This window comes from Trichoplusia ni, chromosome 13 (genome assembly GCF_003590095.1).
Source record: "Trichoplusia ni isolate ovarian cell line Hi5 chromosome 13, tn1, whole genome shotgun sequence".
In the NCBI taxonomy this organism is placed as follows: Eukaryota; Metazoa; Arthropoda; class Insecta; order Lepidoptera; family Noctuidae; genus Trichoplusia; species Trichoplusia ni.
The window spans coordinates 993,477-1,017,596 of record NC_039490.1 but is presented as its reverse complement, the minus strand read 5'-3'; the positions used below and the strand labels follow the sequence as shown (position 1 = coordinate 1,017,596).

At 34.3% G+C, this 24,120-nt stretch overlaps 8 protein-coding genes across 10 annotated transcripts in view; 4 read left to right on the top strand and 4 right to left on the bottom strand.

Annotated features, from left to right (window-relative positions):
- LOC113500125 overlaps positions 1 to 1,330 on the bottom strand; it is a 164,773-nt gene extending 163,443 nt beyond the window's left edge. For 2 of the 3 annotated variants that reach the window (XM_026880804.1, XM_026880803.1), the window contains exon 1: positions 777 to 1,330. The gene's annotated coding sequence lies outside the window, so the exon portion shown is untranslated. The remainder of the gene's footprint in view (positions 1 to 776) is intronic. The other variant, XM_026880806.1, reaches the window with a different exon arrangement.
- Positions 1,331 to 1,745: 415 nt separating this feature from the next.
- Positions 1,746 to 4,173, bottom strand: LOC113500126 (THAP domain-containing protein 1-like). The gene is made up of 5 exons (XM_026880808.1): positions 3,926 to 4,173; positions 3,719 to 3,824; positions 3,140 to 3,254; positions 2,636 to 2,828; positions 1,746 to 2,402 (listed from the first exon to the last, which is right to left on the bottom strand). Exons 2-5 carry the CDS (start codon positions 3,798 to 3,800, stop codon positions 1,797 to 1,799), a joined length of 996 nt encoding a protein of 331 aa, XP_026736609.1. The 5' UTR covers positions 3,801 to 3,824; positions 3,926 to 4,173; the 3' UTR covers positions 1,746 to 1,796.
- A 423-nt stretch (positions 4,174 to 4,596) lies between these two features.
- Positions 4,597 to 8,593, top strand: LOC113500058 (ras-related protein Rab-39B). The gene is made up of 3 exons (XM_026880720.1): positions 4,597 to 4,704; positions 4,775 to 5,126; positions 6,029 to 8,593. The coding sequence occupies exons 1-3, from the start codon at positions 4,597 to 4,599 to the stop codon at positions 6,235 to 6,237; spliced, it is 669 nt and encodes a 222-aa protein (XP_026736521.1). The 3' UTR covers positions 6,238 to 8,593.
- Positions 8,594 to 10,793: 2,200 nt separating this feature from the next.
- Positions 10,794 to 12,479, top strand: LOC113500059 (trafficking protein particle complex subunit 5). The gene is made up of 5 exons (XM_026880721.1): positions 10,794 to 11,133; positions 11,211 to 11,337; positions 11,410 to 11,493; positions 11,732 to 11,830; positions 12,009 to 12,479. The coding sequence occupies exons 1-5, from the start codon at positions 10,982 to 10,984 to the stop codon at positions 12,105 to 12,107; spliced, it is 561 nt and encodes a 186-aa protein (XP_026736522.1). The 5' UTR covers positions 10,794 to 10,981; the 3' UTR covers positions 12,108 to 12,479.
- A 1,392-nt stretch (positions 12,480 to 13,871) lies between these two features.
- LOC113500062 lies at positions 13,872 to 14,485 on the bottom strand. Its single transcript, XM_026880723.1, has 2 exons — positions 14,267 to 14,485; positions 13,872 to 14,154 (listed from the first exon to the last, which is right to left on the bottom strand). Exons 1-2 carry the CDS (start codon positions 14,402 to 14,404, stop codon positions 13,942 to 13,944), a joined length of 351 nt encoding a protein of 116 aa, XP_026736524.1. The 5' UTR covers positions 14,405 to 14,485; the 3' UTR covers positions 13,872 to 13,941.
- A 141-nt stretch (positions 14,486 to 14,626) lies between these two features.
- On the top strand, positions 14,627 to 16,009 carry LOC113500060 (40S ribosomal protein S13). Its single transcript, XM_026880722.1, has 3 exons — positions 14,627 to 14,751; positions 14,905 to 15,032; positions 15,679 to 16,009. The coding sequence occupies exons 1-3, from the start codon at positions 14,729 to 14,731 to the stop codon at positions 15,981 to 15,983; spliced, it is 456 nt and encodes a 151-aa protein (XP_026736523.1). The 5' UTR covers positions 14,627 to 14,728; the 3' UTR covers positions 15,984 to 16,009.
- Positions 16,010 to 16,763: 754 nt separating this feature from the next.
- Positions 16,764 to 17,597, bottom strand: LOC113500057 (TM2 domain-containing protein CG11103). The gene has a single exon (XM_026880719.1). It carries the CDS (start codon positions 17,395 to 17,397, stop codon positions 16,849 to 16,851), a length of 549 nt encoding a protein of 182 aa, XP_026736520.1. The 5' UTR covers positions 17,398 to 17,597; the 3' UTR covers positions 16,764 to 16,848.
- Positions 17,598 to 17,735: 138 nt separating this feature from the next.
- On the top strand, positions 17,736 to 23,828 carry LOC113500054 (SCY1-like protein 2). Its single transcript, XM_026880716.1, has 6 exons — positions 17,736 to 18,017; positions 20,033 to 20,868; positions 20,966 to 21,638; positions 22,339 to 22,558; positions 22,861 to 23,052; positions 23,299 to 23,828. The coding sequence occupies exons 1-6, from the start codon at positions 17,891 to 17,893 to the stop codon at positions 23,774 to 23,776; spliced, it is 2,526 nt and encodes an 841-aa protein (XP_026736517.1). The 5' UTR covers positions 17,736 to 17,890; the 3' UTR covers positions 23,777 to 23,828.
- The last annotated feature ends 292 nt before the right edge of the window (positions 23,829 to 24,120 follow it).

Here is a 24,120-nt window from a genome sequence, read left to right as displayed (position 1 = left end):
AAATAGACTTTGATAAGGATGCATACTCCGAAATACGGGATTTCGTAATTTCTACCAACTGAACATTTTCAAAGAGCGCGGTTAGATGGCCTCTTGTTGGAACCCAATTAAAGTAATGTACCTTTTGTCAATCCAGCCTATTATTTGTTGTATCTTGTATGGTACGTAGTCATCTAAATATGGTACAAGAGGAAGCGTCTACGAGATCGCAGCTGCCGAACCAATATTCCCCGCACCTGCTGTCTACTCCGTTACAAATTTATTCTTGAATACAAATAGGTACACAAACTGAGTGTAAAGCACGAGTTACAAAGCACAAAAAACACAACTTCAAACAACAATAAAGTAATTAATTGTACACAAAAGAAATCGGCTACGGATACTTTCAATTGGCGTAACAAGTAGAAAATTACTTCCAGCCCATAAAAAGCGAAGTGAAATTTATAAGACACATGATTTGAATGTGACATTAACATTTTATTATATTTATAATTGTTTATACTAGCATAATGGCGAACATTAAAAATATTACACGTATTTCAAACGCGTACGACCGCTACGCTTATGGCGTTAGGCCTTACATTTAAGGCATGGAAACACGCATAAGGAATAAATATTGCGAAAGTCCAGTTACTGGCGACTCGCTACACTCCGATTCTAGCCAATTTAAGACGTCCAATTCACCTTGTTTTAGTTAAAACATACAGGAACACAACTACCAATCCTAGAAGACGTAAGATACCAAAATAGAATGAAGATTTTTTAGAAAAACGTACCTTATGAGGCGTCCTTCCTCATAATCGGGTTTATAAATCCATTCACAATACGAAACAAAAACCACTCGAACACTTTGCGAACACAAAAATAATACGAAACTTAGGGCCTCTTACGTGGTAACATATGGCGGGGCGTAAAACACACACATCCTTCTACGTATGTTTTTAGGGAAACAATAAAAAAAACTTGCACAATATTTGAACAGATGGGATATTTATTTTGGTTTGTCGCGCGACGTAAGATCGTGTGGAGTGGGACCACGCCGCACCGCCGTCCGCGCGGAGGGAATCTCGGCACTGACTCGTCTGACTAGTGAGTCGGAACACCGCGTTTGTTTGTGTCAGGCTTCGCCTTCCCTTTCTAATGGAATCTGGCGGCAGCGCTATCTAGCGGCTAGTGGCAGTATCACGCAATGCCCTGGCGGACAAGAAGCTTGAGGTTCTATATCTTCGGGGCTTAAGTAATAGATGTCATTGATCACACTTTAATAAAAATTGAATAAGAAATAAATAATATTGAATCGAGAACCGAGTAAAAATCGTTTGAAACATCTGTTATGTTGTTTTTGTATAATCGGATCTAAACATTAATAACTAACATTTTTTGGTATGTAACATGTTTTGTATTTTACAAAAGTAAATAGACTTTGATTTCAGTCGATCTATCAGCAATCTTCGAAAAAGGCAACATATAATTTATTTACTGAAATACGCGAATAAAATTGAACTCTACACATGATAATTTTTTAGTTTTTTCTAAGTACTGTATTAAGATCTTTTTTAGTTTTCTTACAAAACACATAAGAGTCGTATAGAGTGACAATAAAAGGGATTCCCCAGGGTAACACGTTGGACCCTTTATTTATTACGTCATTCTGCAGTAAACGAACGTAAGGTCTTTTTGAAACCTTATTAAAAAAGATTAGGTAAGGTTAAAAAAAGGTTTAAACAACCAATAAAACCAACAAGGAAAGGGAAAAAGTCCTAATTTATTTATCAAATCAACGTGATTTACACTTACTAACCTATAATAACCTTGCACGAAAGTTGCGTCTCTGTTTGCTCAGCCACCACTTTGATAAGGTTGCTATTGGCTATTACGTTTCTAGGCTGGTAACCCGCCGTGATCCAAGAGTCCAAGATTTCAGTACTAGGCAACATCGTTCGTAACGTGTTTCTAATGTAAATATAGGCTTGCGGTGAGTACTTGTAAATGCTAAGAGCAAAGTTTTTTAGGTCGTCTGTCTGTCGCATCGGCATGGCCAACACTAATCCAGTCGTATCCTCTTTAATTTTATCCTGTAATGACAAAAGGATTCTACATTTCTTCTTTCGTTTTTGATTGAGAACCTTTTTCTTCATTTCTATAATTTCCTTTATTCTTTTAAGAAATCTGTTTTGTCTAGTGTGTACTTTCATGTTGTATTTAAGTTTGTCTTTAAGACCAACAGCTTGTCTCTGCAGTCTTTGGACTTCAGTGAACAGTTTGAGGAGTTCAATACTTTCTAATTCTTTCGGAGGTATGTTGAGGTCTAGCGACGTATTATTAGGTTTTTCTTCTTCTTCATCAGTGGTCATATACTCCTCATCCTCATTTTCTAAAGTTTCCTCGTCGATATATTCAACCTGATGACAAAAGGATTTTTTTACTCCAACTAGGCAAAGTATATAAAAAACATGATAAATAGATACAAGTTCACAAAATAATCATATGAATGTATGAATCTAGATTACTATTGACATTGGACTTACCAGTTAAAGCTTGCTGGCTACAACTTTTTTTAAATATAGCAACTCTTGTGGAAACAACAGAAAAAATTATAGCAATTGTTTTGCAAGAAAATAGGAACATAACATACCTCCAAAACATGTCTAGGTAACTTAAGAGAGGGTACTGCCTTATCAACTATCACCATTTGATCATTCTCGTCGCATTTAAAACAATCGACAGAGAAATGTTGCATGCAGATGTAGGAATAGTCAGTTGGCGTCCAGTTGTTGCGCCCTGTAAGGTCCGTCCATATCTGACGGAGACTTGGGTCTTCAGGGAACCTGTAAATGAATAGGTATACTACAAAAATGTGTTACATTCTGTAGCTTAATAATATTTATGTTTCTTACTCTTATACAAACAGAACACAATTTAATATATTACATTTAAATATAAATTTCATTCAATTACAAAATAATTTGATATTAATTGTTTTTTAAAGGTTACAGGATGAGATTTACAAAAAAGAAAAGAAAGAAAGCTTGTCAGAAAGAGAACAGTGTGGCAGCAGACAAGCAATAATCTACTTCTAGCAAAACTTATTAAAGATAAATGTTGCCTGTTTCAACTGTTTTAATTATTTTTTATTTACCTAAAAAACAACTCAGCATCTAAATTCTTAGAATCCTCGCATCCCAAGACAGCACAAGTCTTTGTTATCTCTGTATCAGCATCTGCATTTTGTTTTAGTTCCGGTGCCACCATAGCTATTGATAAATAAAATATTCCATTAATCACCTTCTAATATAACAAGATACCTTTAGGCCTCCTACTACCTCATATAGGCAGATTGTTGCAGTTGTGAAAGAGAGATGCCACATTCTGTAGATTATGTCTCTTTCACAACTTCTAAAATGTCTTGTTGGAAGAGAATATAATTAATGATATTGGCTATGGACTTCACAGTTCTATTGACCTTTAGAGTTCACTATATTATTGTTTTCTTGACCTTTGAATGTCACTCCAACACCAATAGTTCATAATCTATCATTTGGTACACTTTAATGATATCAATGTATCTGTTAGTTACGCCAATACCATGCCGATGGCTAAATATTACGTTAAAAAGGCCTATTTATAACACGAAGTATTAAAGTTTATTATTAGTAAACAAACACTAAGATACTTGGAAAACTTATTTAAATGTTGTATAAATGTCTGTAGATCATACCAATTGGTGTTGACTTGGCTTTATTGTCTCCGTGCTCGTTAGTCGTATCCTTCATTTTATAAGTCTGATTTGTATTCATCATATTATCTAAATATCAGATATATACCTGAAAGACAATTTCAAATTTCGATATAGTATAACGAAATAAATCAAATTGAAATGAATGACATATGTAACGAAAAATCTTCGAAAGTCATTGTTACTTACTTTATTAGTGGCCCTACAATTTGGGCTGGAATGGCCGGCAGGGTAAACCATAAGAAAATAGGTTACTCGCCTTTATTTTAATTACAACATAATAACATTTTCACTCACAATCAATAAAGCGATTGAATTCTCTAAAACTATCACGATAAATAATTTTATTGCAGATAACAAGCGACCCACAGACGCGTATTTTGTAGAATTTTTAAATACGCTCACACATTGAAATTATTATAGTAAAGAATGATTGAATGACATAAACACTGAATTGTATTGTATCAGTCAAAAACTCATTCATAGTAAACGTGAGAAAACATTTTTTCCGGTTTCTGCATAGTGACTCGAAATGACTTACTATTTTAGACTACCGTGATATACGGTTATAGAAATAATGAAAATGAGTATGAATCCTTCTATAGATTTACTAATTAATCGTTTAATTTTAAGCAATAAAATAATTTTAATAACTTTACTCAAGTAGGTAAATTAAAAAACCGATAATAGCCTATAGACTACAGTCATAGACAAATTTGGAATGATACTGAACGATATCAATATGATATGACGAGTATCTGATGTTTCTTTCTTGTTTGTCTTGTCATTTTTTCTATTATACGTAATTTTGACGAGATCCTTGTTACTATTAATTGATGCAATTGTAAGTGCAACCGAAAATGGTTGATCCTATATTTGATTACCAATTTAGGCTTATCCTAATTGGAGATAGCACTGTGGGCAAGAGTTCGCTGTTGAAATATTTTACAGATGGGAAATTCGCTGAGGTGAGTACAATCGCCTTTGTTTTGATGTTATTTTTAAGATATGTGTAGTAAATTGCGCGTTACGTTTTAGCTGTCGGACCCTACGGTAGGAGTGGATTTCTTTGCGAGGATTATAGAAGTGCAAGATGGAACGAGAATTAAATTACAACTGTGGGACACGGCCGGACAGGAGAGATTTAGATCTATAACGAAGTCGTACTACAGAAATTCAGTTGGTGCTTTACTAGTGTACGATGTGTGTAACAGATCGAGTTTTGAACACATACCTCTTTGGATGATGGAAGCCAAAAGACACATTGAGCCACACCGGCCAGTGTTTGCCCTGGTTGGGTGTAAGATCGACCTGGCTGGTTCAGACAGCAAAAATGGTGCAAGAAGACAGGTAACATTAGAAGAGGCACAACAGTTTGCTGAACAGAATGGTGAGTTACAGAGAAAGTTTTTAGTAAATCCTTTTTCATGTTGATCCTTTATCAATATGATTATTTAGGTTAACATTTTAATATAAACAAACTTTTCGTTTTCCCAATCCATTCTAGCATCTACATAGATATTTTCCATAACAGACACCTACACTAATGTAGGTATAAAGTCCTTGAGAATGTGTTGTTGTGAAGTTTTGATAATTTGCTAAAATAAGGATAAAATATTTTTATGTTTTGTTTAAGTTTAACAAAATGACCTTGTAACACAATTATATAACTATGTATTTCTGCAAATTTCACTTAAGTATAATTACTTTATTGCTCATTCTGAAATATCATCCAAATTTATTTCACTGCTTTTGATGGGGGAACATCAAAGTATTATAAAGAGCTTTTGTCAAACCAATAAATGTCAATGAAACAGGAAATGGTAGCCTGTTTAGTCTCAGTTTACTCAACATTGTGTTAAATGTGATGTAATATCAAGTTATATATAACATTGTTCCATGACGAATGAAGTTTGAGATATAGTGAAGACAGGCTATTATGACATCTTATGTAAAAATTCCTAAATGGGACATTGTCCTAAATATCTTCTTTTTTTTTGCTTAATGGATGAATTTTTAGTGATTATCATATACCTTCACTATTTTGGAATTCTACAATTAATTACAGTTTATTATCAATTGCACCACCTTCTTATACATACTTACCTTAATTAGGTAGGTATTTAATTGACCTTGCTGGCATTAGTCAACAAAAATGCCATTAACATTATATCAGTTAAAAACAAAATATTCATAGTTAATCTCACTTTTGTCTACAATAATAAAAAGAAAATAGTAAATAGTTAAGTGAAACTCAGTGTAATAGGAATGTACGAAACCAATAACTTTCAGGTTTACATCAACTAGAAACATCAGCTAAGACTGGCTTCAACGTCGAAAACGCATTCCTGATTGTTGCTCAAGACGTTTACAACCGCATCCAGTCAGGCGAATACAAAGTTGAAGATGGATGGGACGGCATCAAGACAGGCTTCAACCGCCCCAACGGTATGGACTTCAACCTTCTTGAAGCAGAAACGGTGCAGTCCACATGTTGTTAGGACACAACTGTATATATTTAACTCACAATAGTTTAGTAACATACAATGTGTAAGCATAATTTTATATATTACGAAGTAGATAGAGTCTGCGTTATAGATCATATTTAATTTTGTGGTCAAACTTTTACTTATAAACATTATTTTTTTTGTTTTGGTGATTGATATTTTTTTGTGAATTTAACAGTAGGTTAATAATGTTCTCTTTGGGCCTGGTCCAGTGTAGCTGGTATTAAAAACACTAGAAAATAATTACTAAATTGATAGTGTAGTCATTAAACCCTTTCGCAGAATAACATCAAGATTTGAAACACACAACCTTCACTATGTTCACTCAAAAGTTAAAGTCCTATAGTTAGGCAAAAAATAAATTAATTATAGGTGTGACATAACTTAAGTACAATTCTTTATAAATAACAGAAAATATAAGAAAAATATTACAACCTCTCCGTAGGTATAGATCTAAAATTAAAAAGTTTGAGTACATAGATTTACAGTAGAAAACTGATATTATAAAATTTTAATTTGTATACACATCATTCCATTTTTAAATACAGATTTGAATAATAATGTTTATAAGAAAATGTTATTAGCACTCTCTTAAAAATTATATTCAATAAAACATCTACACAAACTACCTTTACAGAATGGCAACAAGCTATAAATTACATTGAAAAAATATATTTGCATTGCAAATACAATATTATTCGTATGAACAGGTTTCATTTATGGTAATACTAGACATGTCATGTGCAAATGTCTACATTTATCAAAAATGTATTAACTTGATACTTTTTGCAAAGATCCACTTAATTAATAAAATAATAAATAAATCGTGACGTCAATGGTTTGAAAAACTTGCAATGCAAATGTACAAAAATTAAAGAAACCCTATAACTTAAAGAATTATGTTTACAAGGCGCTGTAAATATTGTAAAAAATAATAGCCGTTAATATTTTAGATCCAAATGCCACATGAAAAAATGTTAACATTTTTTGGGTAACAATTCAATTCGAAGCGCAAATAGAAAAATGGTTAAAAAAATTGCGGGATTTTAAATAAAACATGATGAAACAACTGGTCTTGGTCAAATTGTTATTATCACTAGCTACTTAAAATAGGTGCAAGGCATTTGGACTACTTGGTACACATGAAAATTGAACCAAAGAAATCGAAATGATCCCTACGATTTTTGTTTTGTTTTTGTTTTCAAACTGTATAGTTTTACTCTTATTATAATTGACTAACGTTACTAACTATAAGTTAAAAATATTGTACCTGCAAAACAATGTATAATCATTAAGACAAATATGTATCTATGTATGGAAAATAGTCCAATATGGGTACATTTGACCATCCTTACGTTAAAAGAAAGTCGAAAGACTTTTTGAGCATAAAGTAATGGTAACCTTGCAAAGGTTTGCTTTGTCTTATCAGCATATAGTAATTATTTCAGCAGATATACAAAGATAAACTCTAACTAAATTTCAAAATATAAGAATAGGCCACTGCAGGCTAGTTGTATCTAGGTATCCTGTTAAATAATTTTGCCGTCCATTAGCACGGACAAATGGAATACGCGTGAATTTGTTTTGTATAATATTGTGAAATGTGTGCACATTGGTTGGAATGCGACCTAGTTATAAGACTGAATGCTCCTTTTTAGTCTGTGACGTTTCTCCATTTTCTCTAAAGCAAGGTTCGCGCCAATGTGAATGCACCATAGTTCACCAAACTTACTCCCAATAAAAGTGTTGAAAATTAGGTACCTAGGTACTTTACAACAATAGAATTAATGTTATAATGTAAGTTCTGAACTAAAGTTGTTAATGATCTTCATACACCTAGAGGTTTTCAAATAATGGAATAGGGTACTGAATAATCAAAATTAGATAAAAAAAATACTGTGACGCAACAGTTTGTATTTAATCAACTTTCGCTCAGCACAACACTTTCTGGCTCAAATTCTGTGCAAACCTAAAACACACTTTTGTTTTACAATTCTCAAAGTAATGGTATAGGAAACAGACATCTTAGTATACATTCTTGACATTCTAAATCGGCACTGCGTAATACGGTCTAAAGTATCACATGTTGTAATACTTACCGGTGAATAAAATTGTATAATTTTGAATAAATTTAAGGTTATCGCATAAGACTAAAAGATAACAAACATTTAAAATTTAGGAAAGTTTGTACACTGTCTGGCAATCTTTATGATTGTCAATACGAAAATGTAATTTTGGACAGATGATTTAACGTGTTATTTTTTAATCTTATGTCAGTTTTACTGGAGTAGCTCATAATGATAATTATGCTGTTATATTAATGCTTTAAATGAAATAAAGTTTTTTTTGTTAGTTGCGTTTGGTTTTATTTAATCTAGTTTAATGATATTGCGCATTACACATTAAGGTCGGTTCAGAAGTGGACACTGGGTCAAGTAAATGACCCAATTTCTATTGAATGAACTTAATTAGGGTATAAATTCGAGATATCTTAACGGATACTGTTTAATAATTAGTTGGACGTAATTGCGTTTGAACTTATCGCAATTATACCTACGTAATTACGTATGTATAAGGTATGAGCCATGAGAGTAGGAACCCAATTAAATATTCGTATCTACACTTAGCCCATCGCTACAAACCTATAGGGTTTGCTAGGGCTAGATTATTATTAAGGCTTCGCTGTCTGTCCGTCCTTCCGTCACCAGGCATTTCGTGAGCCGTAATAAACAGATTATATTTTCATAGATGATCTATTTATGTCGTCTCTATAACGACAAATAATAATAAAAAAACGATCGAAGTTAGCAACTATTCTTGAGGTTACATTTTGTGTTTAACTTTTGCCTATTTTAACCGAACCCTAATAGTCGCGCTGGACTCATAAACAAACTAAAATGAAGTATAAAGTTACTCGAAATAGGGACCAGACCTAGGTACAGTTATACACAAAGGTCGATAAGCAACATAGTGCCAGTATTTTTGAGCGCCGTAAGGCGTCAAGTTTTTTTAACCTGATGCATAGATTTAGAATAAACATTGATGTGTTGTGATTCTTTATCTTAGACCTGATGGCTCAACAGCAATTTTTATTAAAAAACGAACTCTGTATTTGATCGTACTTTAAACATTTTTATTTACCAACTGATAGATCAAAATAATATCCATCACATTACCTTGGCTCAGCTTGGCTAAGCGTCAAGAAAACTGATGCGCCAGATTGCTGACGATGATGATTTGCGTTATAATTTTTTTTTACAGGTCTCAGCCATTTCTATGCTAAAATTTGCTATTTCTTTTACAAAAACTACGTTTATGTACATTTAACTCTACCGTTAAAGAGAACATCGTGAAATGATACATTTTAAGTCGATCTCCTTGCTTAGTCGGTATGACGAATTGTTACGTCACGATACGTTATATCATATTCGCAAAAAAGTAGGTATGTTGGTTACAGTAAAACTTTAATTGTTACATAGCGGTTTTAGGACATGTAGCTGTCTGGTTAATGAGTTTTAAAAATGAGAACTCGCTAAGCGCGACTGAAGTCGGCACAGCTCATAGAGATATATCAAATGTGTTTATAAGTCAATGGCAAAACGGCACAGGTACCACTGTCAATGTAAATCGGTAACTTCGTTTGGAAAACCGTGATGATGAAGCCGGTCCCCATAGCACTGTCAGGGGTTGACCCTTGCGATTATCCCCAATGTGGAAGCCGTAATTTTTGATAGTGAGAGACTTCGTACCCGCCGTCCCTCTCAGATTTCCTTGAATAAGTTGCAGTCGGTAGTTACTTCGACAATTAAAAAAAAACCGATTATTATAAATCACAATGCCCTGATATAAAAAATATACTGTAAAAATATATTGTAAAATATACCTGATATGCTACGGGCTGAACGGGCCCGTATATAGGTATGCCTGGCTGGACTGTTGTTTTGGTTCCATAAAGTAAAGCTGATAATGCTCGATTTTACTAGTTTCTTCGGTTCTAACATAATATACACGGTGTTGGATGATGAACCAACTGACAACTCGATAAGCTGTTGTTTTAATCGTTACGTATTAGATAATCATTAAACTAAGCGAAAAGTAGAGTTTTCATACGAAACACTTTTTCTTATAATATTTAGTGTTCATTAAATTATATTTTTCTGATAATTGGAATAATCCAAAGTTTTCCTTTAGCTGCGTACTCTTTTTTCAGCCCAGAACGGAGACAAAGGATAGCCTGTTCCTGTGACTGACTGAAATATAAGCATAATCTAACCGATATATTTCACAAAGTCCAAATGTGTTGATAGTGGCATATTTGAGGCGGTATTGTGTAATAATTTAATGCAACAGAATAAGCCACTTTTGTTTAGTTTATGAAAGCTGAGATAAAAAACCTAGGCACAAAGTCGTATGCTTTACGTTAAAAAACGTTTCTGTCACTTTGACGTACTCTTCTTACAGTCTACGGTTGCGTTCCATACCGTTTCAATAGAAATAACACAGACCTAATTCGAAAAAAGTGAAATAACAGATAGGATTTTTTTGAGTAAAACAGAGAAAAGTATAAAGTGATGATCACCATATACCAAAGGATTTCAAAACATAAGTGGTGTATTGGTTTTCGTTCGTGTAAAACAATTTTACACACACAATAGAATATATTCTGTAGTGAATGTTGTGGTAGTTATTTTAAGTTAATTCATGAGATTTGGATTTTGTGAATAAGAATATATAAAATATGTCTTCTAGTCGCTCCAAATCGTCGATTCTTGACAAGCCTTTAAGTAAGGGAAAAGGGGAGGTTTCATTAGCACTTTATGCACTTTTATTCTCTGAAATAGTGCAATATTGTCAGAATCGTTCACATTCTATACACGAACTGCAAAACAAGTAAGTTTTTACATTATATTTATACAATTGTTCACACAAAATACTGTAAAACCCATTCTTTTTTTATCTTCTTTCAGGCTATCAGATATAGGACAAGATGTTGGAACAAGATTATTGGATTTATATTTTGTTAGAGAAAGAAACAGTAAGCGAGAAATAAAACTTCTGAATATGCTTTTATTTGTAAAGTCTACACTATGGAAGGTAAGAGTGACTGTCAATATGTGTTTACTCAAGTAGTCTTGCTTTCATTCACCTGTTTTTATGCCTTTCCAGGTATTGTTTGGTAAAGAAGCAGATAAACTGGAACATGCTAATGATGATGAGAGGACTTACTACATCATTGAGAAAGATGCACTGGTAAGTACTGTCATGCAACCAAATAGAATAAGAGACCACATTTTACAATATAAATGAATTATTAGAAGTTTGATAATTCAATAATTTCAAATTTAGATGCTTCTGTTTTGTTCTACTGTATTGGTTAAATGGAAGAAAATAAAAGAAACAACCTCCCATAATTTAATTTCATATAGCCTGCCCACAATTTTGATTGTAACTTGTATATTTAAAACTGATCATAAACTAAACATTACAGATCAACAAATTCATAAGTGTCCCAAAGGACAAAGGCTCCCTCAACTGTGCCACATTCAATGCTGGGATTATAGAAGCAGTCCTTACTAAGAGTGGATTTGTAAGTATTTATGTTATACATATACTTCTTATAATTCATTACAACATGAATTATGAGATGTATCTCAGACTATATCTGTGTCGTTTCTATTCTGTCTCACTTCTAAAAACATATCAGTCCTCCCAAAAAAATACATTTTGTATCACAGAAATCCACTGCAACTTTTATTTTGTTTCAGCCTGCAAAAGTTACAGCTCACTGGCACAAGGGAACTACCTACATGGTGAAGTTTGATGACACCGTCATAACCAGAGACAAGTCACTGGATGATCGCTAATTTAATTATATTTAATGATTATATTTGTCTAAGCTATTGTAATTGTCTCTCATGTATAATGAATAAGTTATGTCTGCAAAATTACTCATACAAAGTTGCAACCACAGAATCCATCTTTAAGTTTTGCTTGTTCTGTAAGCATTAGGCAACTTATTTGTGTTGATTTTCAACTCATTATATCCTTCCTTACTGAATTAAATCTATGCCATAAAATATTTTCATGTTGGCAATATCTAAGGGAAATCCTTAGTGTTGCCAACAAATGTCTAATATACTTGTTTAAGTACATAGTTAGTTTCTGTTAAATTTGACTGATTTGTTTTGCTGAATAGTTTTGTAGTCACTGAAATAAAAGTATTCTTTTTAAATGTGTTTGTATGTTTTATTAATATTATGTCCATACTAACATAATTAATAGGTACTAAATTGAAATAATTCTGAACCAATTGTACTGAATGTAAACATTGCTTAAATGGAAGAGTATTAAAGCTTGCTTTATCCAACCAATTGTTGATCCAACAAATCAGGCCTTTAATAATTGAATGTGAATGTCCCTAGAAAGCAAAAATATGTATGTACTTTTGACTTCTCTTTGAAAATTTCAATTTAAAGAATTTTACTGACAACGGGTTTATAAAATATTCGTTACCATTCAGTATAATTATAGCGGTAAGTATACACTATTGAAGCTTCCATGGTCTGTCCCTGTATTTAAGTCTGCCGCAGCGTCGCTCCCGTTCGAGCTTCGTACGCGTGGTCCATAAGAGATAACCAAGCGAGCCCATCGGCAAAATAATGCTTAATATAGCGAAACGGATAGTTCGGAAGTTAAATGGGAAATGATCCAGGGTACAGACTTTCATAGAATACCAGTTTTGTATCGCTTTGTCGAACTGGAAGATAATAAAAACTGACATTAATACAGTGGTAAGACAGGCTTCTACTAATATAGCTAATTTTTACAAACACTAAACCAGAGCCCCGATTTAGCTATTTACAATGGCCGATGTTGAATGGAAATTGGATTAAAATGACACAATCAATACAAATTCAATGTATTAATCGTGAGTGTGCTGCCCCACACTGGATTCAATTACTTTGCTGGATAAATGCTTAGGAGAATGCAAATAGTGTCAAATTGCCTTTCATTTATGGACCATTGTAAATGGAACTAATGAGCCCTGATTAGTGTTTATTGGAATTCTTGCAAGTAAAAAGTAAGATCTATTGTATTACGTGAAAATACTTAATTTGATTAGGAAAAACACAGAGATTAGTAGAAAATATGCCAATACTGTTACATACAACATAACCAGATTCCTTTGCATGTTTACACGGATCAGTCCTCTGCTTTAAAAACTCTTTTCGATATTTCGCGCGTCGCTCAATTTGTTCCAAAATAATTTTGCATTCAAGATCAGAAAATCCATATTTGTTTGCCATAATTGTTAAATAATCAAAATTAACGAAATGACCGAGTGAAATTGACAATGTCAATTATTGTCACTATTTTCTTTTTATTATTAGGTATTCTTATATTAATAATTGCCAGTACCTACCATAATTGTACAATCAAGAAGAAAAATGTAAGAAAGATTAAAAAGAAGACAAAAGAAAAATTAAGTAGTATTTAGTTCAACTGGTCATTGAATCACATAAATTACCTAAATTAATTTAATAATCATACTGATTGTTAGGATATGCCAAAATGAATGTGTTACCTACTTAGAATCTAATATGAACATTCAAATAAACAATCTCAAGTAACAGTTAAATGATTTTATTATTATCTACACAATATTTATATTGATTTGATCGTAAGTTTGTGTATCGTTTACGCAAATTTGAAAGATCTTTCTCTGTAACGGAGTTCACCGCGTCTGATCTGGTCTTCACGGTTGGTCCTGTGCTTCCATAGAATGATACCATAAGTTATCATCGGCAGTACTATAGCGCATAATCCAAACATCGACGTACGTGTGTTCGCTTGGAAATGTTCTAAAGTCGTCACTTTCATGGACAAGAACTTTTGTAGGGCTGGATCGAACTGTAATTTTAAGGAGATTTTATAATCATAAACGTCGAGTACCTTAACCTGTTCATAAATGTTTGTTTATATTGAAATATTAAATAATAAAATTACGTAATGAAACACTCACGACATAGCCAGCTTCGGTAGCATGTTTAAATGGGTTAGTCTGTTGCTTCATAAACTCCTTTCTGAGGCCAGCACGTCTGGCAGCCTGCAGTTTGATGATGTTGAATTCAGCATCTGATACACCATAGGGGTTCGGCATTGTTGCGACAAATTCTCGGACAGACCGAGAAATTGAAGTATCAGGGTTTATTTTGTCTCAGTCTCACAGAGGGTTAAGTAGTTTTCTGTCATTTGATTTTGACACTAATGACATATTGTACAATTTTCTTCAAACTGCAGCAAAGACAATTTAGTATCATTACCGATTAATTTCTATCGCATAGTAGTAGCAACACTAGTGAACGTTGAATGACCATAGAGAAGCAAGAACAAAATCTGAATGGATTTTCGCCTTCCGGCTACCATCTTTTCGTTGTACCTTGTTGTCGTTGTCAGATCGGCGATTTTTTAAAAAGCCGCAACCATGGGTCGTATGCACGCACCAGGGTAATTTTATGTGTAATTAATAGTGTTAAACAAGGCGCTAATGATTCAGAATAAATTTTTCATAGTTTGAAAGTTTTTGTGATCGTAACATAACCTACCGACAGAGTGGTCACCACATGGCTTTACAGCGAAGTGTTAATTTTATGTTTTCAGTAAGGGTATTTCCCAATCCGCGCTGCCGTACCGCCGCAGTGTGCCAACCTGGTTAAAACTGACTGCTGATGATGTTAAGGAACAGATTTTCAAACTCGGCAAGAAGGGTCTCACTCCCTCCCAAATCGGTAAGTTCACCAGATTTCTATTTTCATGATCTGATGAATCTCTCTAAGATTGTGTGAAGGGGATTTGCTATGCATTTATTATTTTATACAATTACGTATTAATTCATCGTCCTCTTTTAGTAAAGAGCTTTTGACTGGTGGCAATTAGAATGCAAACATTAATTTGCATGGTTCCTTAAACTACATTGCACAGCATCAGTTTTCTCTTGCTGTATTAGTACTTAAATTTGTAAAATTTCAACCTGTACTTGCCCTACCTGTCACATTCTGGATTAATTTTTTTTTGTTCAGTTCTTTTAGTCCCTTTAAATTTTCAATCAGTTGTGTGAGATAACAGAATAAAAATGAGGTTTTAATGTAGATTAATTGTTATTAAATAGAAACCAGGAGTCTAATTAACATTTCAGGCAGACATTAATCCAAAAAATAGATAAGTAAGTTATATATGGAAAAGAGCATAATGTTTTTAATTTTGTGTGGTTGCGTTAGTTAACGGCAGCTATCTTTCAATATCAACAAACTACCCACATGATATATAATCAACATAGGAAATGACAAACAATCCATTTCCTGATCCTGGTCATCAAATTCAAAATAAAGAGAATTTCACTCACTTGTTTCTAAGTTATATTAATCTAAATTTCAGGTGTCATGCTCAGGGATTCCCACGGAGTTGCACAGGTCAGATTTGTCACTGGCAAGAAGATCCTTCGTATCATGAAGGCTATGGGACTGGCTCCTGACCTACCTGAGGATCTCTACTACCTGATCAAGAAGGCCGTCGCCATGAGGAAGCACTTGGAACGCAACAGGAAAGACAAGGACAGCAAATTCAGGCTGATTCTTGTTGAGTCCAGAATCCACAGGCTAGCCCGTTACTACAAAACAAAGAGCGTGCTCCCACCCAACTGGAAGTACGAGTCCAGCACCGCTTCAGCTCTGGTCGCTTAAGTTACAATAAACTAAAATATTTCCAATACTGTTGTTTCAATTTAGTTATTTGCCTACTAAATATTTATTTAAAGCAACTTGAAAATGTCTGCAAGATCCAATCAGGAATATGTAATTTTTATTGTTGTAGAAATCTAATGTTATGAATTGGGTTAAAAGAAAAAGCAAAGTTTCTTCTCAGCATACTAGTAGTACTAGGTGTATCTACTAATATGTTTATACCTCTTGCTCCCACTGCTTTCAACTGATTTAGAGCCAAATGTTTATGAGCTACATACACATAAGACATGTGCATTGGATTGCACTGTTACTGCTGTGAATTTTCTAAAGGGGTGTATAAAAGTAATCATTTTTAATTAAATTATGTACAGCTAGTAATGAATTAGTTTTTATTTAATGCTGCAGGTGACTAACAGTTTCAATGGTTCTATTGACTTCTGTTTAAAAAAATACTCAACTGACTGAATGCTAGGGTCCTGTAATCACCTCCAATTCATGTATGTTGCTTTCATACAATTTTTTAGCTAAATATTAAAATGGGTAAATAATTATTCGACTTTGGTGTTGTAGGCATTAGGCATATACCAATTATCTGGATATAATATTTAGTAAGTATCAATAAAAACCTTTGAATCTAAAGTTTCAACCATTCAAACTAGAAATTTTATATAAATTATGGTGTACCAAAATTTAAAGTAATTTGTAAATTACTTTTAAACTTGATAGTACAGGTGACGAAAATAATAGAATATTTTTTTTCGAATACTTTTATTTGAAACTCATTCTTAGTCATATTTTATTTACAATAATTATTATTTACACAGTTTTATTCTTAACTTAATATTATAATTTTGAGATCAGAACATTATACATAGGGATTCCAGTTGCTTCCATCTTCTGGATGCAAACTATTTGTGATCAGTAACACAACATCAACCACCCACCATATGCCCAGTCCTCCCAATGTTAAGAGTTTACCAACAGCAGTGCCTGTCTGACCGAGGCAAAATCTATCCATACCCAAGAAGCCCAATAAGATACTATATATCAATGTGGTCGTAAAATAGTGTCCGGAATAACGCACGCATGGAAAGCCATCTCTTAGGAAACCCCTCGGCCCCGAACATTCGATACCATCTAAGGCCTTGCACTGCACTTTCGTTTTCTCCACTTGATCATATCTAACGCCTCCAAACTTGACACAGCCGTGCCCGATAGCATCTCTTGCAGATACATTCCCCTTATGGTCAATTGGTTCATCGCAATCTAGGAATTCCAATGGCAAAAAGCTGCATTTTACAAGTGGTCCAAGAGGTCGGTATGGTTCTTTCAAATATGGGTCGCTTTCAGATGAAATCTTTGGCATAAAAGCAAGTATTATGGATGTGATGATTGTAGCAACTTTTGAGTTCATTTTAGTTTTGTATTCGCAATGTTAATAGCAAATATATCGCATAAAATAATTTACAATAACAAATCGTAACTTCATGACGTTTATGTGTATTATGGGTGACAGCTAGCATTTTCAGGGCTAGTTGAATGAATACGGAAGGAAGCTATTAAAGATTGAGGAAAAATAAAATATTTCATTTACATCGGTATTTTTTAGCCCTCAGATTTCTTATGATTTATAAATAATACAAAAACATTGAACTAGGAACAAAGATTTTACGAAACAAAAATTATTGTTGGTAGAGACGCAAGTTAGTTACATTCGTAAATGCACACAATTTTTTCCGTTCAGAAACAAAATTTCTCCAATGTTTTAAAGAGGAAAAAGGGTAATAATGTATAAATAAACGTAGTACCATATGTCAAACTGACACTTCACGTCCGTACATTTTTGTCTGGCTCCGTAATGATTTTTATTTTTACAATACAATAAAAGTTAAAAGTGTAACTAGAAAATGGAGGTGTTTAATAAGTTCTATTCATCGGTCAGTAATACAGTGTCGCAACTATCAGGCGTGTTACCAGGCAATCCTGTGACAAGAGAGTTTGAGGCAACTCAATTCATCGCGAGCGCTGGACCAGGTAAAAAACTATCTGTGTAATTATAATTTAAATCAAGATCTTATTTAACATATTGTGTAACTTATTTGTGCGATACCGCGCCATTTTATTATAAATCAGCGATGAAGGTAAGTTTTATTGGTAGTTATGTTTCAGTTTGTTTTATTTCATATACATTTGTATAGTCAACAAAACACTGAACTAAGCATTGTTCTTATTGACTAGTCACTGACAGGGATTATTGTTTTAAATTCTTTAGTTACGCTAGGATATAACTTTATTCTGATTTACCACTATTTATAGGCAAGAAAACAATAGTTTTAAAAACTTAAAATTCCTATAAACACATGAACCCAAGTTTACTTATCATGTTTAAGCTATTGTGTAACCTCACCAAGATTAGGGTTCTTGTAAATGCAGTCAAATAAATAAAGTTACCTGTCTAGCTGGACTGTTAAAATATTGATTATTAACTGTACTGAATACATGCAAATAAACTATATGAAACATTCTTCTTCTTCATCCACTTTCACACCAATATAAGCTGTTCTGTCAAATTGTATATTGCACTTACATTAAGTCAACATGTATGACTGCATTCAAATTTGTTTACAATTCTAATCAGATAAAAAAAAGACTGATTACACTACCAAAACATCAAAGTAATAAGAATTATTGTGTAAATCACAGAACAGTGTCCATTTTACTTACCCTTGCAGTCACAGGGCAATGGCACCTGCTCAACTCTCTAAAATAAACATATTTTTAGGTGTTTGTTTGATTGCATACAGTGTTTTTCATTATAATGTATAGTGACCCAAAGCTTTCAAAGCATGACAAAATATGGCATTCACAAATAAATTAAGACTTTTGAACTTTGGTTTCAATGGTCAAACTTTCTGTCGATGAGACAAAGCATGCACTTGTCAACAGTTGTACATGGGCTGTTTTTATTACTATTATCTCATATTCATTTCAGTAGATCGAGAGATTACTTTCACCTACATCACACATTTAAATACATACATTACCTATTTATAATATCAGATAATAAGATTTATAATAACTTATTGCCCATGCATATCAGAATTATCAGAAAATTATATATTAAAACAGTTGCTGGAATTTAGACCTGCAACTATGTGCATAATAAATCTTTGAAACCCTAGTTCACATAAATACTTAGACCTTTGTTTAGTCCTAGCTACCGCATTAGGTTAAGTAACCTGTAATGGTAGATTAGTTTGATAATTAAATAAATAAATCATTTTAAGAAAACTTAGTTCTTTGCCAAGACAATTATCTGTGACATAGGAGGTGATTCAATTTGGAACTATTGTCTGGTGATGATGGCTGTATGCAAAACAATTGATAATTATCTAGTTTCAAAGACCACATTGACTTATTCGAACATATTGCTTATATATAAAGCACAAATTAATATTCTGAGCATGAAGTTATGGCACCACAGTTATGGTTATGGTATGGATTTTGAAATACATAATGAATTTTAATAAAAAAAAATATTTTTAACCTTATAATAAAATTACGGCTATTATGAACCTTATTGTTGATTTACTAAGCTTGCACCATTATATGATTTCCCAGCCAAAAATGTACCTTAAAATATTGCTGAAAAATGTGGGTTTACAAATACATAAAATCCAGTTCACACTGTCCATATCTCTACTACTGTATAACAGTTAACTATTGATGTTATCATAATATTTATCAGTTTAGTTCTTGTAAAAAAAAACATGACTCAGATAGCAATCATTCACTAAAAATGTTTACTAGTGCTGTTCAATGACTAATTTAGGTTTGATGTGACAGTTGGACAATATAAAACATTGATAAGAGAGTAAATAACATTTTGAATGCTTAAAAAAAACGACTTAGGAATTTAATCCTTATGTCGCGAGGGGTTTCACAAACATTCAAATCACTTTCACAAAGACACTCAGACTCAGGTGACCTGAACCATTTAGCTATACTTGCACTCAATTGAAGTCAATCACCTTTTTATGTTTTTATAGGTTTAGTATGGAAAATCTACAAAGGTTACAAAAAATCGACAAAGCAGGAAGCATCAATATTCGTTTTCGAAAAGAAACATTTGGACAGATGGGCAAAAGGCGACAGAGATATCTTACTGGAGACCCTCAGGCGCGGCATCGTGCAGCTGACCAAGCTCCGACACCCACAGATCCTTACGGTGCAGCACAGTCTCGAGGAGAGCAGGGAGAGCCTCGCCTTCGCCACCGAGCCGGTGTTCGCTAGCCTCGCGAACATACTAGGAAACACAGAGAACATGCCACAACCCATTCCAAACCACCTAAACAATTATAAATTGTATGAACTCGAAATTAAGTATGGTCTCATGCAGATCGCTGAAGGTCTGACGTTCTTACACAATGATGTGAAGCTTTTACATCATAATATATGCCCAGAGTCCATTATAGTGAACCAGCAGGGTGCTTGGAAGATCTTCGGGTTTGATTTCTGTATAGCCAACCAGAGCGCTGCAGGAGCGCCTCCGTTCTGGCCGTTTAACGAGTACTGTCCCGCTATGCATTCTTTAACTCAACCAGTGCTTGACTATTTAGCTCCCGAGTACGTGCTATCAGCCAGTCACTCTCCCGCCAGTGACCTCTATTCCTTAGGCATGGTGATTTACGCCCTGCACAGTACTGGACACCAAACGCTTGGTAACGTCGGGAACGATTACAAGAAGTTCAAGAGATTTGTGAATGAGATCCGGAACCTGCCGCCGTCAAGGTTGATGTGTGTAACAGATGGATTGAGAGAGTACGTTAAGCTGATGCTGAATGCTACGCCGGAGTTGCGACCTGATCCACATCAGTTCTTGAAGGTAAATAAAAAAAAATGTTTAAAAGTATATCTCTGACAAACAATGATACCTCGTAGATTGGTGGCCTTTATTTACTGTAACTTATATTTCATTTCAGATACCATACTTTGAAGACGTTGGCGTCAAGACCTTAAACTACTTGGACTCACTATTCCAGTGGGACAACCTCCAGAAATCTCAGTTCTACAAAGGCTTACCTCAAATAATACAGAAGATGCCGCATCGTATCTGCATCTACCGGATCTTACCTTGCCTGACGAAGGAATTTATTAATCCTCCCATGGTCCCATTTGTTCTGCCTAATGTTTTACTCATCGCCGAAAACTGTTCTAAAGAGGAATATGTAAAATACGTTCTCCCGGTGTTGAAACCAGTCATGTTGATCCAGGATCCGATACAAATATTGTTGATATTCATGCAGAAAATGGAATTGTTGTTGAAACTGACTCCAGGGGAAGAGGTCAAGTCGGACATCCTGCCAATGTTGTACAGGGCGTTGGAGTCTGATGCTCAACAGATACAGGAGCTATGTTTGTCAGTTCTGCCGACTTTTGCATCGTTGATAGATTATCCGGCCATGAAGAACGCGTTGCTTCCTCGAATAAAGAAGTTGTGTATGGGCACGAATTACATATCAGTTAGAGTGAATTGTTTGCTATGTTTGGGCAAACTGTTGGAACATTTGGACAAATGGTTGGTGTTGGACGAAATAATACCATTTTTACCGCAGATACCGTCGCGGGAACCTGCCGTTTTGATGGGAATTTTAGGTAAGAAAGTTTTTAAGATTGTTTTTTAAGTGATATGGACATACTTTTGGTATAGATTAACTTACGACTATTCTTGCGCTAGTTCGTTCTAAATAATAAAATAACATCATATTTTATAGCAAAACATAAAAACTTGCTTACGATTAAGAAAGAGATCAGGGTCATATTTTTTATTACGATAATTATGAATGCAGAGCTCTGTATTTTACAAGGTTATTGTTTAAAGGCACAGTAAATCAAACCACACTGTTTTAAACTTAAAAAAATGACTGGGTTTCAACTTTTTGCGAGAAAATGAAAACAGATTTTCAAGGTTTTTAACATCACAAAATCAAATACACTATGATGATCTTTATTTTAAAATTGTCTATTATTGAAAGCGAAAGGGAGGCCTTTGCCCAGCAGTAGGATCTGTAGAAAAAAAGAAGAAGATAAGATATCTTTATGGTCAGTTTTGTGAGCTGTATAGTCATAATAATTTAAAGGACACTTCTAGGTCAGTTAAAAAGCAATTTCACATCCTCTTTATCAAAAGAGTTTTGTCCTAACATTATAAAGACCTCTATTCTCTCGATCCACCTCACTCTATCCAGAGCTTAATTATGTCAAATTCTTCTGAAAGAGTCAAGCCCATCCCACTATCTGTTCTTTTACCGGTAAGAAAGACCCATCACTCACATTTTACTTGTTCTCTTTCCAGGTATATACAAGTTAGCGCTAAGTCATTCAAAGCTGGGCATCACGAAGGAGGTTATGGCCACGAAGGTTCTCCCCTTCCTTATACCGCTGTGCGTTGAGAACGGGTTAACCTTGAACCAGTTCAACGCGCTCATCAGCCTGGTGAAACAGATGATATCTAAAGTGGAAACAGAGCACAGAGCCAAACTGGAGCAGCTGAATTCTATACAGAATGAATCTAAGTGAGTTAGTTAAATAACAGTATCTTTAATCATGGATAATATTGAACTATTTAGTATTACAATAACTTTATAACCTGTATAAATATAAATAACTGAAAAGTCAGATTTGCATTCTTTAAGACAATTTGACCGCTAACAATGTCCCAACTTTTAATATTCCATAGTCATCTGTCTATTTACGATTCCACACTGCGTCGCATTCCATTCAAGACATTTCCCGCATGATAAAATCTTTAAATTTGTTACGCCCATTTCTAAATACGTTTCTAAATAAATAATGAATATTTTTTGTCTATCCTCAGAGTAATGGAACACACGCTGACCTCAGCATCGGATACGTTGGTGTCGGCGCCGCCGCCGCCATCAGACCTCGACAAGGTGTTCACAGGGCTCGGCATCGACCCCTTCTCCTTCAGCCAGAGCAAGGAGATGGAGCCGGGCATCAAACCCGTTAAGGAGAATACCGGACCACTCAGTATGGAAGATAAGCAGAGGTAAGATTGCCGTCTTACAATAGTATTCTTGAACCATAATATTCAAAAGAGGCTCTGAGCGCCATGTTGTCTTTATCATGGTCGAGTAGAATGCACGGATAGAATAGAAAATTTTACAGGACACTTGGTCAAGTGCTCAGAAACATCTCAAGCTGTGAAGAAGGCAGAAGGAAGAAATGAACTTATTTGTTATCATATTCAAATTCATAAAATATTACTTCTAACATAACTTCTGAAACATTCCAGGATAGCGCACCAACAAGAAGCAGTGCGTAAGTTCTCGCGGCAGTCCCCGCCCGCGCTGCGAGCCCCGCGCAAGGTCACGCACAAGCCCGTAGACCTCACCAACTCGCTGCTGCAGTCCAACCTCAACCAGCTCACCAAACCCATCCCCACGTCCGCCTCCACCATGATCACCACCAACCACAGCACCATCCTGCCGCTCACCAACTCGCACTACAGCTCACCAGGGATCGGGGGTCCCCATGCAAATAATTATAACCACCCTAACCAATACTCAGGCTTCGATAACCAAACGCAAGTCAACTGGACCTCAGCATCAGCGGCCAACTTCAATAACAAATGGGCTAACAACCAGAATCAGGGAAATAAACAGGACTGGTCCGCATTCGAATCTCTCTTACCAACAGCTAACAACAACCAGACCGGCGACAACAACGCCAAGAAACTCACAGACAATGAAATGATGGATTTGTTGAGTTAAACAGGCAAGTATTGTTCTTTATTTCGTTTGTGGCCAGACAAAAATTATGAATGAAAAAAAAAACAAAATTCCGAGATTTGTGATTTACATTTAAAAATTGTAAAAAGTGCAAAACTAAACACTTTTCGATAGGTTTATACAATTTGTATATAAATTAAATTTTATTTGTCCTAAATGATCTAATGATAATTTCAACACATTCCTATTATTTGTGTAGTTATGCATTTTTATTTTTATTTATTGTAACAAAAATGAGGGTACACGTATTATAATTATAATGTCGCTATTCTTAATGAAATATTATTTATTTGGTCTATGAATAACATTAAAAATAGAATAGTCTT

What these genes read in the sequence shown, in the direction of transcription:
- LOC113500126 (XM_026880808.1), bottom strand. Translation starts at nt 3,800, where the DNA reads ATGATGAATACAAATCAGACTTATAAAATGAAGGATACGACTAACGAG. An exon ending in AGCCAAGTCAACACCAATTG is followed by an intron (nt 3,255 to 3,718) that starts GTATGATCTACA and finishes ATTTATCAATAG; the next exon opens with CTATGGTGGCACCGGAACTA. An exon ending in TACCTAGACATGTTTTGGAG is followed by an intron (nt 2,403 to 2,635) that starts GTATGTTATGTT and finishes TTTTGTCATCAG; the next exon opens with GTTGAATATATCGACGAGGA.
- LOC113500058 (XM_026880720.1), top strand. Translation starts at nt 4,597, where the DNA reads ATGGTTGATCCTATATTTGATTACCAATTTAGGCTTATCCTAATTGGA. An exon ending in CAGATGGGAAATTCGCTGAG is followed by an intron (nt 4,705 to 4,774) that starts GTGAGTACAATC and finishes GTTACGTTTTAG; the next exon opens with CTGTCGGACCCTACGGTAGG. An exon ending in ACAGTTTGCTGAACAGAATG is followed by an intron (nt 5,127 to 6,028) that starts GTGAGTTACAGA and finishes AATAACTTTCAG; the next exon opens with GTTTACATCAACTAGAAACA.
- LOC113500059 (XM_026880721.1), top strand. Translation starts at nt 10,982, where the DNA reads ATGTCTTCTAGTCGCTCCAAATCGTCGATTCTTGACAAGCCTTTAAGT. An exon ending in ATACACGAACTGCAAAACAA is followed by an intron (nt 11,134 to 11,210) that starts GTAAGTTTTTAC and finishes ATCTTCTTTCAG; the next exon opens with GCTATCAGATATAGGACAAG. An exon ending in TAAAGTCTACACTATGGAAG is followed by an intron (nt 11,338 to 11,409) that starts GTAAGAGTGACT and finishes ATGCCTTTCCAG; the next exon opens with GTATTGTTTGGTAAAGAAGC.
- LOC113500062 (XM_026880723.1), bottom strand. Translation starts at nt 14,404, where the DNA reads ATGCCGAACCCCTATGGTGTATCAGATGCTGAATTCAACATCATCAAA. An exon ending in CTACCGAAGCTGGCTATGTC is followed by an intron (nt 14,155 to 14,266) that starts GTGAGTGTTTCA and finishes TTAAAATTACAG; the next exon opens with TTCGATCCAGCCCTACAAAA.
- LOC113500060 (XM_026880722.1), top strand. Translation starts at nt 14,729, where the DNA reads ATGGGTCGTATGCACGCACCAGG. An exon ending in GGTCGTATGCACGCACCAGG is followed by an intron (nt 14,752 to 14,904) that starts GTAATTTTATGT and finishes TTATGTTTTCAG; the next exon opens with TAAGGGTATTTCCCAATCCG. An exon ending in TCTCACTCCCTCCCAAATCG is followed by an intron (nt 15,033 to 15,678) that starts GTAAGTTCACCA and finishes TCTAAATTTCAG; the next exon opens with GTGTCATGCTCAGGGATTCC.
- LOC113500057 (XM_026880719.1), bottom strand. Translation starts at nt 17,397, where the DNA reads ATGAACTCAAAAGTTGCTACAATCATCACATCCATAATACTTGCTTTT.
- LOC113500054 (XM_026880716.1), top strand. Translation starts at nt 17,891, where the DNA reads ATGGAGGTGTTTAATAAGTTCTATTCATCGGTCAGTAATACAGTGTCG. An exon ending in CATCGCGAGCGCTGGACCAG is followed by an intron (nt 18,018 to 20,032) that starts GTAAAAAACTAT and finishes ATGTTTTTATAG; the next exon opens with GTTTAGTATGGAAAATCTAC. An exon ending in ATCCACATCAGTTCTTGAAG is followed by an intron (nt 20,869 to 20,965) that starts GTAAATAAAAAA and finishes ATTTCATTTCAG; the next exon opens with ATACCATACTTTGAAGACGT.